The sequence below is a fragment of the Lolium perenne genome, chromosome 4 (assembly GCF_019359855.2).
Source record: "Lolium perenne isolate Kyuss_39 chromosome 4, Kyuss_2.0, whole genome shotgun sequence".
Lineage (NCBI taxonomy): Eukaryota > Viridiplantae > Streptophyta > Magnoliopsida > Poales > Poaceae > Lolium > Lolium perenne.
Genome location: NC_067247.2, coordinates 51172402 through 51192678, shown reverse-complemented (window position 1 = coordinate 51192678; position 20277 = coordinate 51172402). Strand labels below are relative to the sequence as shown.

Sequence of the window (20277 nt, the reverse complement as noted above, 5' to 3'; positions counted from 1 at the left end):
GCAACACCACACGGGGCGAATCCCTCGGCACACGAGTAATATGGTAGTAACAACTGAAAAAGAAGACTACCGTGATATCAACGATCACCATGCCCATGGAACTAAGGGAAGACATGTCCATTTGAGTCCGCCGCAGCCTGTGGACGACAGACAAACAATCGGATGCCTACCATAATATCTGCTAAGTTCTCAGCTCGGGTAAGGATGATGGCCGCTTTAGCTTCTGCATGCCCTGGCTCGACAATCCCGCGGACATGGCCGATGCAGTATAGCATGATCACATCTCTAAACCATTGTCAAAGTCAAGTGAATGGGATCTGGAGACCCCAGGACAAGCCTGCCTCCTGGGTGACCGCAGGCGATTCAGGAGTGCTAAGGGGGATTCAGAGTTTGTTCTGCAGATACATACATAGTTATACACATATACCCGTGTACCATGTGCGCTTTTTTTTTTTTTGCAACTAAGGCTCCGTTTCAGATAATGGCCACAGGGGCAATGAACCCGATGCTGAACCCGAACGAGATGCAGGTCAGTTCCTCGTTATTCTCTCCCAGCAGCTTCATTTGGAGACTGTAAGAACCCTGAAGCAGCAAATTGCAACACAAAACGTCAGGATGTGATCTTAAAGCAGCAAGTCTCGAGGATCAACGAGACCACCTATCGAGCGTCTCGTCTACCAAACACTTCAAGGAAAAAAATATCTGGACAAACTCAGCACCAAAAGTGAATGTGAACTGCAGGTATGCTTACTGGTGGGGTGAAAGATGGTAGAGTCTGTTCGCTGGCTAGCACGAATTCACCGGATGCGGGACAAGGAGTCCCGGAGCAGAAGTCGTGAGTCTCTGAATGGACGTGGAAGATGAAGTATGTGACATCTACCACCAGCTTCCCTTTCATGATGCTTTTATCTGCCATGTATCAACAATAGTCATAAAGTACCATGAGGACTCGAGGAAAGAATCAGCTAGAAAAAACATTGTGGTTCATAGAAACTAATGCTCAATCTAAGTGAAAAATGTCACATTAATTGTGTGTAGAATGTAGATACTGGTAGCAGATCCAGAAATCTACACCCAACAGACAAACATAATCTACAATTCATTTGAAAATATAACATAAACAACGCCTAGAAAAATAAATAGTAACATCAACTCTCCTGCCAGATCCTAAAAGTCTCAAAATGCGAACCCTCTTTTTTCTCGAACACTGTCAGAGACCTACCGGGCATGGATGCGGACACAGGCGTCGCCAGGCAACGCCAGAGGCCCAAGAGGCTCGTACAGCCAAACAGGAGACACACCGGCCCAGACTGGGTGCAGTGAGAACAACGCTTCCATCTACTTATACCAAAGCACCACAAGGAAGCGGTCATCCTCGGGATCAAGGCTGAAGAACGGCGGCTGCGGGAGTTTGTCTCCTCGCTAGACTAGGAACCCTTTTCTATCCCCAATTCAGTTGTAATCAGATATTGCCACTGTTTATCGTTGCTATAATCCAGAGACAGTAGTGGGTACCTAACATCTGGTATCAGATTAGTCAGTTCCGATCCAAATCCACCGCAAAGTCTATCGGTGTTCGTCACCACGCAAGCCTGGAAACACGAAAGCGCACCGAGGATCGTCGGCGCCTCCTCGAAGCGATGGATCCCTCTCTCCGCGAGTACCTGGATCGGATGGAGCTCAACGCCAACACCCGCGCGGACTCGATCGTCGCGACCCAGCACGGGATATCGCAGCAACTCGCGGCGCAATCCACCCAACTCCGAGATCTGGTGGATTGGCGCCCTGGTCTGGAGGCGCGCCTCGCCCATCTTCAAGGCGCTGTGTCGGAGCTCCAACGCGCTCGGTCGGCGTCCTCGAGCGATGATGGAACGGCGGCGCCCCATCTCGCCGCCAATTCCCCTCCACACCCGGAAGGGGAGTTCCACGGGCCCGCTGGCCACCGCGTCGTCACTTCTCCCGGGGGTTCTCCGGTGATGAACGGCGTTTCATCGCCGGAACTCCCGGTCACGGGTATGCCTTCGCTCGAGTTCCCACAAACTGCTAATTCTAGCGATCCCAGTTTGGTCACAAATCAATTGATGACTGCCATGGGGCCATCTGCACCTGCTATGATGTTTCCTCAATTCACGGGTGAAAACCCTAATCTCTGGAAAACACTAGCGGAGCAATATTTTCACATGTTTGCCACACATGAATCCTACTGGGTGCCGATGTCAACCTTGCACTTCAAGGGGGCAGCAGGCATCTGGCTCCAGGCAGTTCATAAACGGTTGCATGGCTTAGATTGGACTTCATTTACATCTCTGATATGTACTCGTTTTGGTAGAGATAGGCATCAACTCCTCATCCGTCAATTTTATGCCATTAAGCAAATAACAACAGTAGCAGATTACATTGAGAGATTTGATGTTCTTATGAATCACTTGATGTCATATGCCGAAGATACTCATCCATTTTACTTTCTTACTCGCTTCATCGAGGGTCTGAGGCCAGACATCAGGTCGGTTGTCATGATTCAGAGACCAGCAGATTTGGACACTGCTTGTTCCCTAGCACTACTTCAAGAAGAGGTGTCTGAAGGCGAGCCAGTTTCTCCTAATCGGTATTCTGATCAGCGGTACCTCAAATTGCCTATGAAGGCCCTGCCAACACAACAATACTCTGGTATGTCACGGCCACCTTCTCGGTCAGATGACCAGCGTGGCATTGAGGCTGCTCGAGCCACAACTGATGAGCGCATCACAGCTTTGAGGGCATTTCGTCGAGCGAAAGGGCTCTGTTATAAGTGTGGCGAGAAATGGAACAAAGAACATGTCTGTCCAGCCACAGTCCAGCTCCATGTGGTCGAAGAATTATTTGCTTTGTTTTCTCCAGATGAACTCACTGGCTATGAAACTGCAGAAGCAAAAACTGAAACTTCTGAAACTGTGTGTTCAATTTCAATTCATGCTCTCACCGGCCCATCAGCAAATACTCCAGGAGTAATTCAATTGCAAGCATTTGTAGAGGACAAGGAGATTCTGATCTTAGTTGACTCTGGTAGTTCAGCTTCATTTATTAATCAATCTCTGGCCGATACCATGCAAGGAGTACAACCACTCCTTCAACCCTGCAGAGTAAACGTGGCTGATGGCACACAACACCACTGTGCTGCATACATTCCACAGTGCCCATGGACTGCAAACAATCATCAGTTCAACACGGACCTGAAGATTCTGCCATTGGGATCCTTCGACGCAATCCTAGGTATGGATTGGCTGGAGCAGCACAATCCTGATATAGATTGGATACTGAAGACGTTGACGATTCAGACTACTAGTGGTGCCATTCATCTACAAGGCCATCATCACAACAGCGTCCAGTGCTCTGCGATATCAGTGACTGAATTGAGCAACATTTGCCGTCAGGGCTCTGTGGCCCATCTCATACACATATGCGCTCTTGATGGTGAGGTTCAAATTGAAGAAATTACACCACCAGACATTCAAGCAATCATTGACCAGTTCCTGGATGTTTTTGCTGAACCAACTGATCTGCCTCCTAGGCGGGCTTGTGACCACCGCATTCCTCTGATGCCGGGTGCACAACCAGTAAACATACGCGCTTATCGCCACAAACCTGAACTGAAGACGGAGATCGAACGTCAAGTGAAAGAGCTGTTCGAATCTGGGATTATACAACACAGCACTAGTCAGTTCTCGTCGCCGGCAATACTTGTCAAGAAGAAAGACGGCACGTGGCGTTTGTGTGTCGATTACCGCGCACTGAATTCGATGACAAGTCGTGAGCAAGTACCCAGTGCCAATTATAGATGAACTCATCGATGAACTCACGGGTGCACAATGGTTCTCCAAGATGGATCTCCGTGCCGGATACCACCAAATCAGACTCGCAGAGGGAGAGGAGTTTAAAACAGCTTTCCAAACCCACTCGGGCCACTGGGAGTACAAGGTGATGCCCTTTGGCCTTGCTGGTGCCCCGGCAACTTTCCTCGGAGCTATGAATGCGACTCTACGACCATTACTGCGCCGATGTGTCGTTGTCTTCTTCGACGACATCCTCGTCTATAGCAAGACATTGTCTGAACATCGGGAACATTTGGGTGCAGTACTTCAGTTACTCCGCAGAGATAATTGGCAGGTCAAGCTGATAAAGTGCTCATTTGGACAGCAGCAGATCAGCTATCTGGGTCATGTCATCAATTCCAAGGGCGTTTCCTCTGATCCTGAGAAAATCAACAAGGTGAAAAACTGGCCTGTCCCGCAAAACAGTAAAGATGTTCGCAGTTTTCTGGGTCTCGCCGGTTATTACCGTAAATTTGTGCAACATTTTGGTATTATAGCTCGTCCCTTGTTCAACCTACTGAAGAAGAATGCTCCATTTGTGTGGACAAATGACACAGCAATAGCATTTCAGGTCCTCAAAGCAAAGCTAGTCGAAGCGCCAGTACTTAAGCTTCCGGACTTCTCAAAAACCTTCACCATTGACACAGATGCATGTGATACCGGAGTAGGAGCAGTTCTTCAACAAGATGGCCACCCAATTGCTTACATGAGTAAACCTTTAGGACCTAAGAATCGGGGACTCTCAACTTATGAGAAAGAATGCTTGGCGGTACTCATGGCAATTGAACAATGGAGACCCTACCTGCAGAACAAAGAGTTTATCATAAGAACTGATCAAAAAAGCTTGGTACACCTTGAGGATCAGCGACTCACGACTAAGTGGCAGCACAAGGCTTTCACAAAATTATTGGGTCTGCAATACAAGTTGTGCTATCGCAAGGGAGTGGAGAACCGTGCCGCTGATGCCTTGTCAAGACGCACTCATGATTCTTCACTTGCTGTGACAGCAATTACTGAATGTCAGCCAGCATGGTTGGACGATGTGCGCGGCAGTTATGCCACCAATGCCCATGCTACTCAACTAATTTCCAAACTTCAAGATGGTCCTGACAGTAAACAACGATTCTCAGTTCAGCAAGGCATTCTATACTTCAGAAATCGCATCTGGTTGGGTGGATCTGTACCTCTACAGCAAAAAATCCTTCAAGCATTTCACTCCAGTGCCATCGGAGGCCACTCAGGGTTCCCGGTCACATACAAGCGCATCCGTAGTCTCTTTGCTTGGCCAAAGATGAAACAACACATCAAAGAATTTGTTCAAACCTGCTTAGTGTGCCAACAATCCAAACCCGAGCGTATCAACTATCCAGGGTTGTTGCAACCATTGCCCACCCCAGATGGTGCATGGCAGATGGTCACGATGGACTTCATCGAGGGCCTCCCTACTTCGGGTTCAGCTAACTGCATTATGGTGGTGGTGGATAAATTTACACGATATGCCCACTTTATTCCATTGCATCATCCCTTCTCCGCAGCAAAGGTTGCCATGGCCTACGTCGACAATGTCTTCAAGCTGCACAGCCTTCCAAAGGTGATGATCTCCGATCGCGATCCCATTTTCACCAGCAAGTTTTGGAAGGCTTTGTTCTCCACACTCGGCAGCGAGCTGCGCATGAGTTCTGCCTATCACCCAGAAACAGACGGACAATCTGAGCGTGTTAACCAGTGCCTTGAAAGCTATCTAAGATGCTTTGCTCATGCTTGCCCAAGACGTTGGAGTCAGTTCCTCTCTCTCGCAGAGTTCTGGTATAACACTAGTCCACATTCAGCACTCCAAACATCACCGTTTGTTGCTCTTTATGGTCATGAGCCACGGCACTGGGGCATAGATGCCATCTCTACTTGTCCAGTACCATCTGTGAAGGAATGGCTCGAGGAACGTCAGTTGATGCAGCAATTGTTGAAGCACAATTTGAATTATGCCAGGCAGCAGATGAAGAAACAGGCAGATAAAAAGCGCACTGACCGCCAGTTTGTAGCAGGTGATGCTGTCTTCATCAAGCTACAGCCCTACGTCCAATCATCGGTTGCTCCTCGGGCGCACCACAAGCTCGCATTCAAATATTTTGGCCCTTACACTATCAGCCGGGTCATCAATCCTACTGCTTATGAAATACAATTGCCAGCTGATTCCAGGATTCATCCTGTGTTTCATGTCTCCCAATTGAGAAAGGCATTACTCCCAGGTACAACACCTGCAACTACTCTTCCTATCCCTACTGATGTCCTTGCAATTCCTGTGAAGATCCTTGCACAACGATGGAAGAAAGCATCATCAGGCCGGCGTGAACAAGTGCAAGTTCAGTGGTCTCACTCTGACACCGACGATATAACATGGGAGGACAAGCTGGAGTTGCAGCAGCGATTTCCGGCAGCACCGGCTTGGGGACAAGCCGGTACTCAAGGAGGAGGGGATGTCAGAGACCTACCGGGCATGGATGCGGACACAGGCGTCGCCAGGCAACGCCAGAGGCCCAAGAGGCTCGTACAGCCAAACATGAGACACACCGGCCCAGACTGGGTGCAGTGAGAACAACGCTTCCATCTACTTATACCAAAGCACCACAAGGAAGCGGTCATCCTCGGGATCAAGGCTGAAGAACGGCGGCTGCGGGAGTTTGTCTCCTCGCTAGACTAGGAACCCTTTTCTATCCCCAATTCAGTTGTAATCAGATATTGCCACTGTTTATCGTTGCTATAATCCAGAGACAGTAGTGGGTACCTAACAAACACGCACCAAATCGTGTGACATTTGTATTAGGAGAAGGCACCGACATGGCGCAAGTACAGCTCACAACGACGGTTAAAGGGGATAGAAAAAAGCAAACTAAACGAATATGAAAACAGGACTGAAGAAAAGGGCAAAACTGAGCTAAACTAGGCTATATGCACAGGAGGTGCACTTCAGGCGTCAAGAGGCCTGGCATCAAGAGGTAACCTGCGCAGTGCTCTCGCTCCTGCGATCATCCACATATTAGCTTCAATATGTGAGCTCTCGTGACCATGGTAGTATGAAGTGGAATTTATGAAGTGGAAGCACATGCTAGTACTCCATTTGCTATTAAATGGAAATAATTAACCACTTTGCGATTTCTTGAGATAGAGGGTTGGAGAAATAATTCTACATAGACATGGGAAAACAACTGTTGAATCTTACTGCATAAATTCATTCACTGCTTTGCTGTCAGAACAAATTATATGGAGGCATATGATGATATTAACCATTTCGGTAGACAATTAAGGAGCTTATGGCCCTCTGTAAACTCAAATACAAGCATCAATAAACAAAGGGAATTCATGGAGGCAAGGCATGTGCACTCGTTATTGCAACTTTCAACGGACAAATATAAGGTGTTCCAGATTCAAAACTTCCCAGTGCAAATAGAATGGCAGTACCAGTTGAGTTTTCCAAAGTAGTCTGACAGAAATATGTAGTAAAGTAACACCTCATAGTATGGCCTTCGCAAGACTCGAATTCATGGCCCAAATGCTACAGCACGCAGGAGTAAGTCATAGATAAGTTACACGAACAGGCTTCGAAACCTTCAGCAGGACAATAATTTATAATTCGATCCCATGGGCAAAATGCATCGGTACCATTTTGATCACAACGCACTCCAACGCGCGCGCACACGCACCCGGAGGCACTTCTCAAACCGGCCGCCCAAACAGATGCTAGTTGCTCGGCATCCCAATTTGTTGGCACACCGCACAAAGGGTCATAATTCACAAGCCCAATCGCACCGAATTCACGGCAGATAAGTCGATCAATTCTCACCCGTGGAGGCGGAGATCTTGAAGGTAGCGGGCTGGCCGCGAACGACGGGGTCGGGGACGATCTCCACCCCGCTCACCTTCACCGGGTAGCGGCGCCCCTTATCTACAGCAAAAACCAAACCAACAGAAAAAAGTAAGGTCGCATCGGGCGCACGGAGACGATTCGCTGAACCTCGACACGGGGACGGTTTAACGGCGAGATGATGTCTCAGAGCACTCACTGCAGTAATGGAAATCGGCGGCGGAGGAGGTGGAGGCGGTGAGCACGAGCGCCGCGGCGAGGAGGAGCAGGCCGCGGAGGCGGCGGTTGGTCGCCATCGCTGTAGAGCGAAGCTCTGCGCTCTGCGGTGTCGCGACTACACTGACCGGCAGGTGGACACGAGTCGTGTGGTTCATTCAGGTGGTGGGCCCGGTCAAATCACAGAAGGAAACGTTGTTGGCTGTGTATGTGCCTATGTGGGCGTCATTGGGCCGTGCGTTGTAATTGAGTGCACGACCTGACCTTAGTTTTTTTTATCTGGCTGGGCTTACTTTTGGCCGGGTTGGAGTTGGAGGTCTTCAGTTTTAGGAGTTTTTTTTACTCCCTATGTCCTATAAATTAATTATCTCGATTTTGTCTAGATACTTTCATGTATGTAGACAAAATCGAGGAAAAATGGACAGACATAGATGTTTTTAGAGTTTTCTTATGGAGACTAGCCCAACTCTTATTGTCGAAAGCATATGTGTTGGAACATCGCAACATGAGCACGACGAGCAATTGCTCTCTATGTGGAAACATCGAATCTTAAAAAGATGAAACCAACACTAGGAGGAACAACCGTTGTATTTTATAAAGGAGGTGGTGAGTCTCAAACTCTGGTTGTTTAGTACAAATTTACATGTACTAACCAGTAAGCCCCATAGTTTTTTCTCGAAATGTTGAATCTTGGAGACACTTAATCATGGAGTGCAACATGGCTCGTTGTGTGTGGGCTTTGTCAGATGAATTTATGGTGCAGTACATGGTTTCAAATGGAGAGACGAATGAAAGACTATGGTTGTTCGAGATGATAGAGACATTGCCACATAATCAATTTACAAGAGTTTCAGTTCACTTTGTCAACAATTTGGATTGTATGGAGGTAAGCCATCCATGAATACATATTCCCGAGTTCGTTGTCCACCCATGCCTTCATAAACTCCTACCTAAAGGAACTAAAATATGTGACCAAACCCCCAACCCCGAAGGTCCAACAGAAATTTTGTGGTAGAGAACGTGTAACATGGTTGCTAGCTCCGGTAGGTATGGCAAAGATCAATCAACAATATTGATATTTGGGATTTTAGATCCAGCTATGTTGGAGATGATTGCATGTAAAGAAGCCTTGGCTCTCACTGAAGATCTCAATCTTTCAGATATCCATGTTGCATGAGACTGCAAGATGATAATTGCTGATATTCTGAAAGGTACTATGTGGATTTATTGAAGGAGTCATTCCCTAAAGGCAATAATAAAGTATTCATTATTATGACTCCAAGTTTTGTGATTAATTTTATTCTAATATGTTAACGTTATAACCGCTTTGTATCTTGAATATGATATTCGAAGGAAAACTCATGAGCACATGTGTAAGAATAAACAAACAAGTGTTCCTAGTTCCGCCTCTAGGACTAGCTCATATGTTGTTTCATGATCATGTTTTCGTGATCATGAGTATGGGAAATACTAACAGCACTGGGAGTAGATTGTTAAGAAGAACAATGGTACTGAACCAATGTAGTTTTATCGGATATACTATGAGACGCTATTCCTTATTAATAGTACTATCAATGTGTAATCTTATAAAATGAATCCTTATACCATGAGATCATCAAGAGATCTCATTCCGAAAGGCATGTATTGGTTACCATCACAAGTCTATATGTTGAAAAGAATGTCTGGCGACTTGGTGACTCAAGAGTGAGAATTGCTCCTCCGGTATAAGGAGAGATATACTCAGCGCCCATCTCAGTATTACGATGTCACCCAATTGTTTGGCCAAACACTTTGTAATGTGAATTACAAGGACATAAAAGTACGGCATGAGAAAGAGAATAACACAGAATCGAGCTTAATGATATAGTGATCAAGAGTTGAACCAGCAGGATACCAAAGTATCACCTCGGGTATTCATGATATCACAAAGCAATGGGATTGATACTATAATATATCACAAAAGGTTACTCAACCATGAACAAGAGCTATTATGGACCTTTGCCCGCTATTAATTATTGATCTGAAAGAGTTTCAGAATCATGTTTGTGAGTGATTGGGCATGTCAGGGTCACACGACGAAGTGTTCTTTGTTCTTTATAGTACTTGATGCATTTTTATAAACATAGTATGGGGTTAAGACAATGTCTGGAATAGTTCCAGCGTCATCGAAATAGTTTGGGTGAAGTATTAGAGTCATTTTCTGTGTTTTCCGAATATTTCTAGAGGTACACTGAATTCTTCTAGAACTAAATATGAGAGAGAAACATTATTGGAAGTGTTATGGTAGCTTCAAAATGTTTCGATGTCATTATATTAGAAGAGTTTCGGGAAATTATGTGAGAGAAAATTTGGGGTTTTGACCTTCGTATGAAGTGTCTTACTGCTGGGAGGATGGGTGAACACCCAGCCTCCTAGGCTGGCCGCTTGGGCCTATTTTGGAGCCTATGTAGGTTTTCTCCCACATTCTTAAGGCCCCAGGATGGCAGCCCTAAAGGGTTGGCCTCTCCATGGCCCATGTAGGGGCTGCTAAGGCCCCAAGGGGAACTGACCTAGTGCCACCTTAGGCCAGTGGGAAGGGCAGGTGGGCGGCCTAGGATTTCCCATCGGGCCGATGACCAAGGGTGGAGGCGACGAATGCCCCGCTCCACAAGTTGGTGCTCCCTTTCTTCCTCCACCCTAGATGTTGTCCACCTTTGTGGCTTGTTCGCCTTCCTTATTTTCCGTTCCTCGTGTAGTGTCGTTGCCTAATCGACGGTACCTCGGAGGAGGGATCCTCACGAGGGGGAGAAGAAGTAGGGGCCATAGGGCGGAGTGCACACGGGACGGTGGTACGCGAGTTACCCAGCTTCGGAACACATGCACGATGACAGGGCCTACTGCTGCTTGTCTGGAATTATCTTGGCGCTTTCGCGTTGTTACAATGAATTGTGGTTGTGCCTCTAGGGCTCCCGGGATCCGGCTTATAAAGGCGCACGGATCTAGGGTTTACACGGAGAGTCCTAGCCGGAATACAAGTTGCCTAACTACGGTACACAGTCTTGCCGTGTACGTCAAGGATCCACCTTCCTCCAAGTACGTGCTGGATCCGGATACTTCATGGGCCTCAACGGATCCGGCTTCCTTCGCAGGTTGGTTAGGATCCGGCTTCCTGTTCCTGGACTGGACCTCATCCTTCATGATCTACAGCAACTGGGCCGCCCGATGGGCCACATGCCTCACCACCAACTATGGGCCACCCGGGCTTGCCGGATCTAGGCCACGCCGTTGATATACCCATAAAGTATACCCACAACAGTAGCCCCCGAAGTTCTCCGAGATTCATCATTCCTCCGACTTCATACAAATTTCTGAACGAAGAGAATCTTGAAGAGCTTCAAAACTTCTTACTTGATTCCGGGTTCACTTCTCCGGAAATCCTCCATCTTCAGATCATGCACAACAACGGAAAGTCCACTTTTCCCGTGCACAACTTCCTCATTTCCCGCGCTAAATTTTCGCAGATGCAAATCTTTAGCCGGAATTTTCGGGAGTGCGTGGTTAAGTTACCTCCACGTCATTTTACCGCACTTGACCTAAAACACGTGTCATCCATCCAACGGTGCGACCGTTCCGTTTCCACCATCGGATCCGGATCCCGAATCTCCGCGTGCGGTCTATAAATACCCCGTGGCTCGGTAAAATTTCATTCTTTCACCTCTTCTCACTACCTCGTCTTCCTCCTCGCGCCGCGCCGCCCGCCAGATCTCGACTCCGGCGAGCTTTGCCACGGTGAGCTCCGCGCGCCGCCAAACCAAGGCTCCCCTCGCGCCAAGATTCCCGCGTTTGAATGAGAATTTCGCTCCGCCGCCGATTCGTGGTCACGCGGGACGATTTCCTTCAAGTTCGGCGACCTCATCTTCGCCGGAGCTCCGTCGAGCCACCGCGCCATTAGCGGTAAGTGCGCCGGCCTCGTAGAAGATAACCTAGTGTAGAAGATAGACTTAGTGATCCGGGTACTCAAATTCTTTGTATGGGCGCAGCCGGAAGCATGCCACTCGAATCGTCGCATTGTACTGGTAGCTCTCCGAGTAGCCCGGATCCCAACCAAATAGAACCCATATGCCCGGATCCCATATCATTCCTGCCACCATATGTTTCCGACATTAGACTAGCTCAACCTTTTTCCGCATCTTCCAGCACCGCTCCAGGCCGGATCCCTTCCCTCCAAGAGCTCCAAGAAGAACTCGAGGGACAAGCTCGGATGGCGGCAAAGGTGCAGGAGGCGGAAAACAAGAGGGCGTCCAAGGCCCGGATCCGCGAAGGAGAACGGGGTCAATGGTGGCCTTGCGCAACTACCGACGTGGAGCTTAGAGAGCTCCAGAACGAGGGCATGATCTCCACACATTGGAGTTTCACTCGTGATTCCGACGTCCCCAAGCCAGAAGCCGGAGAAATTGTTATGACCAAGGCTTGGGTGGAACGCGGACTTTCACTTCCCTGTTCGGAGTTTTTTCTCTCCGTCCTCAACACCTACGGGCTCCAGCCCCACAACATCTGCCCAAATTCATATCTTCTCCTGTCCAACTTCGTGACTCTCTGCGAAGGACATCTTGGGATCCGGCCAGATGTCAAGTTATGGCAATTCTTTTTCTGGGTGAAGAAAGAAACCAAGGACAAAGCAATGGTGAACTGCGGAAGCATGACGTTTATGCTCCGCCCTAGCCGCATGTACCCTCCCCACGACTCGCACGAATCCGTCCGGTACTGGAACGCCGTATGGTTCTATGAGAAGAATGCTTCAGTTCCGGATGTTCATGAAGGTCTGCCCCAGTTCGTCAACGAACCTCCGGAAGAGCTTGCAAGCTGGAGCTTCGTCCCTTCGCTCGCCTGCACTCCCGATCCTCGGAGAAGGCTGCGCGGGAGAATCTCCCGGCTAGTTCACGACGGACTGACCGGAGCCCAGCTCACACTTAGCTGGTTCTCCCGGAGAATCCAGCCTCTACGCTACAACGCGCGCCTGATGTGCGCTTATACCGGGGCGGACGATCTTCTCCGGGTTACCCGCCACGATCTTCCGGCCGACTCTCTGAAGAGAAGGTTCAAGACGCTGGTGAAGATTCCGAGGGGCCAACAGGTCCCGGAACTGATCAAGGACATTTACACGAACGACAAGTTTTTGGATGTTAACTAACTTTTATTCATTTTCCTTCCAGCTCAACACTTTGGCGGAGGAAAGCTTCCGCACCATTCTTCGCGTCCCCGTCACCGGCGACACGGCGGAGGAGGCTCCGGAAGACGACGAGGAGGAAGAGGAACAGGCACCCCGCAAGGCGGCCCCTCGACCTACATAGCGTCCCCGCGCCAAGGCTTCCGGCTCTGAAGCCGGAGCTAGCGGCGAGGCCTCCGCCAAGAAGCCGAAGACGACAAAACCACCTCCGCTAGACTCAAGGAAAGCGGAGCGTGCGCGTCTAATGATGCTCTCAACGGCTGGCCAGCGCACGCGCCCCATCATCCCCGGCGCCCCGTAAGTTTCCGAACATGATGCAACTTTATCTTGGCGAAATTATCTCTTGTCTGAACCCTTTCACTTGTTTGCAGGAATCTGAATGTCACTGCCACGCGGACCACCAGCCAGGAGCCCATCACGAAATATATGAAAAAATCTCCGGCTGTTGGTCCTTCTACTCCAGTTCCACCAAGTGCCTCCCACCCAACTCCTCAACCGTCTCCCCCTCAGGCTGATCCATCTCCCCCTCCTGCCGCAAATACTCCACCGGAAGTAATTCCGGTTAGCAGCGAGCATGCGGGCGGAGAAGATCCTAAGGCCAAGGGCCCTGCCCAAGAATACGCGGAAATACAAGGCCAAGGAGAGGCTGAAGTCACTTCTTCCGAGAAGGCTGGAGAGGGCGCTGGCGACATGGTCGTTTTTCCGAAGAACTTTGGAGATCCGGCTGACACCACTTCCACCCCCAAGGCGTATGCTACCAAGTTTTTCAACAAGCTGTCCGAGGCGGAGAAGTGGGAACTTGAACAAGACCTGCTCAACGCCATGCTGAACAACGCCTGGGGGAAGCCCGACTCCAGGACATCGGAAATCCAAGACTTCAAGAAGAACGTCGGCCAGTTCTTTGACCAGCTCATCTGCAAGCAAAAGGTACTCCCCAGTAGCCCCCAAGCATGTAGGCGGAAACTCAAAAAATAGTTAGCGCTTAGATGCTTAGAGAAAGATTACTTCCGGGAAGGCTGTTAAATTGGATCAGTAGCCCCCAAGCATTATGGCGGAAAAGTTCCGGCAATAATGCTTTGGAGAAAACCACTTTGTACAGGCGGAATTTTTACTCCTGCTCTATCTATGTTTTACAGGAACAGCAGGCACTGCACTATGAGCTGCACAAGAACATTGCGCTTCAGCGCCGCGTTACTCGAATCAAAGTGGAAAATATCCGGACTCTGAAGGATGAGAATGCGGAACTGACCAAGCAACTGGCGGACGCCCAAGGTTGGTTTCCGTCTTCCTCGTCAGTTGTCAGATTCCGACTTGAAACTTGCTGTTAACTTATGTTATTATAGGTGCATCCTCTTCCCTTGCTACAGCCTCATCTGAACTTGAGAACCTGCGCTCCTCGTACCAAGATTTGGAAATGAAATTAAAGGAGGCGGAACTAAAGAGGGAGCAGGCCGAGAAGTACCAAGGAGAAAAACTCCGAACATATCAGTGAAAAGGGCGAGCTGTTGCTGAAGAAAATGTCGACAAATAAACCATCAAGAGGCAGCAGAAAGAACTCAATGGTCTCCGGAAATATATGGAGACCGCGGAGCATCACTGGACTTGCTCAACGAGAACATCTTGGGTACGATCTGAAACCTTGCCCGGATGTTTTCTCCGACTTTACTTTGCGCTCAAACTGCATGCTTATACCCTGATTATCTTTATGCAGAGCCGCTTGGGTATCCGGAGCAGCGCCGGAATTTGTTCCCACGGGATGACCTTCTTCAACTCGCAGGCGATGACTGCAAAGATCTCATCTCCGCCTCCCGCAAGATATGCTATAACTTATCCATCAAGAGGAGCCGCACTTGCAACGTCCGGAAGCTTGTTGGAAAGATGGACATTCTTCCGGAGCTGGTGACGGATCTACAAGCATCATCAGCCCGAGGCGCAGCTGCAATGGCCTTGACCATGTGCATAGCACATAATCCGGATCTTGATCTTGATCAAGTGACCACGGGCGTTCCTCCGGATGCAGATGTCAACGCGCTGCTGGATGCAGTAAGCGGCTACGACACCCGTATCGCGCGCAGGATCCGGCATGAGGAATTCTACGACAAGGTGGTTCTTCCCGCAGACGAGCCCTTGGAAGAGGAACTTCAGAAGGAGCTCGCCGCGAAGGCGCGACCTGCGGAATCCGGAACCCAATACACCTGGACCAGCTCCAAGGACGCTCCCCAAGAAGAACCCAAGACCAGCACTGCAGCTTCTGATGAAGAAAAAGAGAGCGACGAAGACGTGTCATCTCCGGCCGAAGGCGCCAAGGAAAAGGATCCAGAGGGCAAGACTTCTCCGGCTAAGGGGGAGTGAAAACTTTTATTCCTGCGGGAAAGACAATGCATCATTTTGGCCCCAGCGAGGGTTTGTAATAAGACTTTAAATTCTTAAGTAGCTAGGAACGAAACGATTATGCATGGGGCGGAAACACTTATCCTGCTATCCGTTAATATTATGTGCATGTTTCGTTTTATGTCGGAAAGCAAGTGCTGACTTCATTGTTTTCCGGTTTACCCGCTTGACCTTCCGCGAGCCGGAAAACCTTAGCCGGAGATGCTCGCGAGCGGCGACGAAACCCAATGGCAATCCGTCCATAACCGCGGAAACAAGCCCCCAAGCATAGGTGCCGGAAATCGCTACTAGGAATCCACGAGTTCGCAACAGATAACAACTTAATCAGAAAACTTAAGCTTACGTCCTAAAGGACGGTTTTGGAAATCACAACTTTCATACACGCCTAGGCGGAAATGTCCAGCTCTGCGGTTTTAGTCGGAAAAAAACATACACGATCTAAAATGAACAAGTAAAGGAGGTAAAAGACTCAAAGAGTGAACCATAAGCTTTATTTCATTGATCATGTATAACTATTACAGAGTTTATAACTCGGAAAATATATGCTAAGTGTAGAAAGGACGTAGCTGTGCGATGTTCCAAGGGCGATCTGTTTCATCGTAGATGTCATCCGGATCCTCACGCTTGCGTTTCCGGTGCCAGTTAGCAGGTCTATCCCTCAGCTCGCGGAAATCAACAAGGTAGTACGACCCGTTATGGAGCACTTTGCTAACGATGAAGGGTCCTTCCCATGGAGATTGCAGCTTATGGTCTTTCACCTGTCGAAGGCGGAGGACCAGGTCTCCTGCCATGAAGGAGCGATTCCGAACGCGACGACTGTGATAGCGTCGGAGCTTCTGCTGGTAGATGGCGGAGCGCTGATCAGCTAGGTTCCGAGCTCCCTCGATCAGGTCCACAGATAGCTGTCTGGCCTCGTCAGCTGTTTCTTCATTGTAGGCGGAAACTCGCGGTGAATCGAGGATGATGTCGGAGGGAAGCACGGCTTCGGATCCGTATACTAGGAAAAATGGGGTGAACCCTGTTGATCTGTTAGGGGTAGTTCGTAAACTCCACAAAACAGCTTCCAACTCATCAGCCCAAGCTCCAGCTGCTCGTCGCAGTGGTTCTTCAAGGCGCGGCTTAATTCCTGATAATATTAGACCGTTAGCCCTTTCAACCTGACCGTTAGATTGTGGATGAGCCACAGATGCAAGGTCCAGTCGAATCCCCATTGTGTCACAATAATCCCTCAATTCTCCTTGAGCGAAGTTTGTGCCATTATCTGTGATTATGCTGTGTGGGATGCCGAATCTCATCACGAGGCTGCAGACGAATTTTAGTGCCGTAGCACCATCGGCTTTTCTCACTGGCTTTGCCTCGATCCACTTGCTGAATTTGTCAACAGCGACCAGAAGGTATTCAAAACCGCCAGGAGATGATCTTTTTAACTTACCAACCATATCAAGCCCCAGACGCAAATGGCCAGGTGATAGGTATGGTCTTCAGCTCTTGGGCTGGAGCGTTTGGTTGAGTAGCGTAGTACCGAAAACCTCGGCAGGTTTTACCAGCTTGTCAAGATCTTCTTTAGCCGTGAGCCGGTAGAATCCTAGCCGGAAAGCTTTGGCAACGAGGATCTGGGAGCGGCGTGATGCCCGCAATCCCCGCATGGATCTCTCTCGAGGATTTCAATGCCATCTTGATTGGAGACGCATTTGAGAAACACCCCGCCGCACTTCGTTTGTAGAGCTGTCCATCAACAATTGTGTAGGTTCTCGCTCGTCCGACGATCCGTCGTGCGAGGACCTCGTCCTCGGCAACTTCGATCGATGAGGTAGTCCAGGAAAGGCTGTGTCCAAGCCGGAATGATAGCCATCACCTCCCTAGCCGGAGACACCGCCACCTCTGGATTTTCCGGTTAGCGCCCTTAATCGAGGGTATCCGGAGATGCTCCAGAAAATGCCGTGCGGAATTTGCTTCCTGCCGGATCCGAGCTTGGATAGCATGTCTCGCGCCGTGTTATCGTCTCTCCCGACGTACTTGACTTCGTATCCGAGGAAGCACTTGGCGATCTCATCAACTTCGTCTCTCGTAGGCCGCCATGACGGAGTTTCTCGGCGTTCCAGGTTCCGGCTACTTGTTGTGCCACCAGGTCGGAATCTCCACAAAGATATGATGTGCTTGATCCCAATTTCCTTAGCGATGCGCAGACCGTGTAGTAGAGCCTCGTATTCCGCCATGTTATTTGTAGCTTCAGTGGATCTGCGAACGCATCGCAGCTTCTTCTCCTAGGGGACTTCGTGGTGACTCCGGCTCCCGAGCCTTGATGCTGCTTGGATCCATCGAAGTGCATGACCCATGTTTCTCGGTTCCGGCTCCGTACTTGCATCCGGAGCCTCTGTCCAATCTGCGACGAAATCTGCCAAGACTTGGGATTTAACCGCAGTCCCGGGCTTGTAAGCGATGTCGAAGGCGGATAGTTCAATGCCCCATTTAGCCGTACGCCCCGTTGCGTCGCCGTTGTTGAGAATTGTTGACAGCGGAGCCTTGCTCACGATCACACGGATGCTCTTGGAAGTAATGTCTCAGCCTTCCGGCTGCCTAGGAACACACCATAAGCTAGCTTCTCGGAAGTGAGGGTATCTCTGCTTTGATTCCGTCGCACCTCGCTAATGTAGTAGACAGGTCTTTGGACGTCGTATTCATGACCTTCTTCCTTTCGTTCCACCACAATGACGAGGCCGATGACTTTGTTGGTAGCTGCCGATAAAGGAGCATTGGCTCGACTCTGCTGGGCTGCCAAGATAGGCGGAGGTGAGTATTTCCTTCAACCCTCGAAGAGCTGCGTCACCGCGTCGTCCCGCATAAATTTGTCTGCTTTCTTCAGCAGCTTGTACAGAGGTAGCGCCTTCTCGCCAAGACGGCTAACAAACCTATCGATTGCCGCGACGCAACCGATTAGTCGTTGCACATCTTTGAGACAAGTTGGCCGTTTGATGCACAGATTGCCTTGATCTTTTCCGGTTAACCTCAATGCCTCTGTGAGAGACTATGAAGCCAAGGAGTTTTCCGGCTGGCACGCCAAAAACGCACTTCAGCGGATTCAACATCATCTTGTACCTGCGGAGGTTGTCGAAGGTTTCTGTGAGGTCGCTGATCAAGTCGGATCCTTTCCGGGTCATGACCGCGATGTCGTCGACGTAAGCGTGCACGTTCCGGCCAATTTGGTCCTTCAGGCACCGCTGTATCGTACGTTGGTAAGTAGCACCTGCATTTTTCAAACCAAAAGGCATAGTAACGTAGCAGTAAGTACCAAACGGGGTAATGAATGAAGTCGCCTTTTGGTTAGATTCCTTCATCCGGATCTGATGATACCCGGAATACGCATCAAGAAAACACAGAAGTTCCGCCCCCGCCGTCGAATCAATGACTTGGTCAATGCGCGGCAAGGGGAACGGATCCTTCGGGCAATGCTTGTTCAAGCCAGAGTAATCGATACACATTCTTAGTATTTCAGTGTTCTTTTTGGGTACAAGGACGGGATTTGCGACCCAATCGGTGTGGATAACTTCTATTACAAAACCTGCTTCTAGTAACTTTGCTAGTTCCATTCCTATGGCGCGGCGCTTCTTATCTCCAAAGCGTCGCATAGCTTGCTTCACTGGTTTAGCCCCCGGATTTATGTTGAGGTAGTGCTCGGCGAGTTCCCTAGGTACTCCGGACATGTCAGAAGGTTGCCATGCGAAGATATCCATGTTAGCGCGGAGGAACTCGACGAGCGCGTCTTCCTATTTGGGGTCCATGTTGGCTCCGACTGAAACCTGCTTGGAAGAGTCGCCTTTGATGAGGTCGTGCTTCTTGGTTTCTATCGCGGCCTTGAAGGAGGTTTTCTGCTCGGAGATCTGCTTCTTGGTGGTCTGCATCTCAGTCGGATCCACCGCAGCTCTGTAGCCTTTCAGCTCTTCTCCAGATATCACAGACTCTGCGAAGGCGGCTTCGCCTAACTCACACTCATGAGCCTTTTTGTAGTCTCCGGATACGGTAATCATACCTTTAGGACCCGGAATCTTGAGCTTGTTGTAGATGTAGCACGCTCTTGCGTGGAACTTGTGGTAGGTGGGCCTGCCGAAGATGACGTGGTAGGAGCTTTTGAAGGGCACAACTTCAAACGTGATCTTCTCTTCGCGGAAATTATGAACATCGCCAAAAGCCACGGGAAGTGTGATGCTGCCAAGGGAATTCGCCTTCTTGCCCGGAACCACGCCATGAAACTCAGTGGTGCTGTGTTTCAGCTGCTCCTTGGTGAGGTTCATCCGCTCTAGGGTCTCCAGGTACATTATGTTCAGGCTGGCTCCACCATCCATGAGGCACTTGGAGAAGTCATACCCATCTATGCGGGGACTTACAACCAAAGCGTAGCATTCTTTTGGCACAATTGCGGGGTGATCCTTCCTATCAAATGTGCACGGGATTTCCGACCACCTGACGTACTGCGGCACACGGACTATGGCGTTCGTGATCCGGTAGCTGACTTGGAGGCGCGTACTGTTGGTGTCCCGAGGAAAGTGTGGTAAGCCCCCACGCTCTTTTTATCGAATGGGTTGGATTTTCCTGCGGATCCTGCCTTGGGATCCGGCGAGTTATCATCCTCATCCATCGCCTCGGAACTATCCTCCTCTTTGTCCTTGTTCTTGCCCTTGCCACCTTTGCCGCGTGGGCGGTGTTTCCGGGCGCGCTTGTATCCTGCCTCCGGGTCGTTCTTTAGATCATTGACCCACTTG

The 20277-nt window shown here is 49.5% G+C and overlaps 2 protein-coding genes across 2 annotated transcripts; one reads left to right on the top strand and one right to left on the bottom strand.

Moving 5' to 3' along the window:
- Positions 1 to 262: 262 nt before the first annotated feature.
- LOC127292489 (uncharacterized) lies at positions 263 to 8090 on the bottom strand. Its single transcript, XM_051321900.2, has 4 exons — positions 7907 to 8090; positions 7687 to 7788; positions 752 to 909; positions 263 to 582 (listed from the first exon to the last, which is right to left on the bottom strand). Exons 1-4 carry the CDS (start codon positions 8079 to 8081, stop codon positions 475 to 477), a joined length of 543 nt encoding a protein of 180 aa, XP_051177860.1. The 5' UTR covers positions 8082 to 8090; the 3' UTR covers positions 263 to 474.
- LOC127292488 (uncharacterized) lies at positions 1189 to 3818 on the top strand. The gene has a single exon (XM_051321899.2). The coding sequence runs from the start codon at positions 1641 to 1643 to the stop codon at positions 3816 to 3818; it is 2178 nt and encodes a 725-aa protein (XP_051177859.1). The 5' UTR covers positions 1189 to 1640.
- Positions 8091 to 20277: the final 12187 nt, after the last annotated feature.

What these genes read in the sequence shown, in the direction of transcription:
- LOC127292489 (XM_051321900.2), bottom strand. Translation starts at nt 8,081, where the DNA reads ATGAACCACACGACTCGTGTCCACCTGCCGGTCAGTGTAGTCGCGACA. An exon ending in CAAGATCTCCGCCTCCACGG is followed by an intron (nt 910 to 7,686) that starts GTGAGAATTGAT and finishes GATACATGGCAG; the next exon opens with ATAAAAGCATCATGAAAGGG. An exon ending in TACCATCTTTCACCCCACCA is followed by an intron (nt 583 to 751) that starts GTAAGCATACCT and finishes TTGCTGCTTCAG; the next exon opens with GGTTCTTACAGTCTCCAAAT.
- LOC127292488 (XM_051321899.2), top strand. Translation starts at nt 1,641, where the DNA reads ATGGATCCCTCTCTCCGCGAGTACCTGGATCGGATGGAGCTCAACGCC.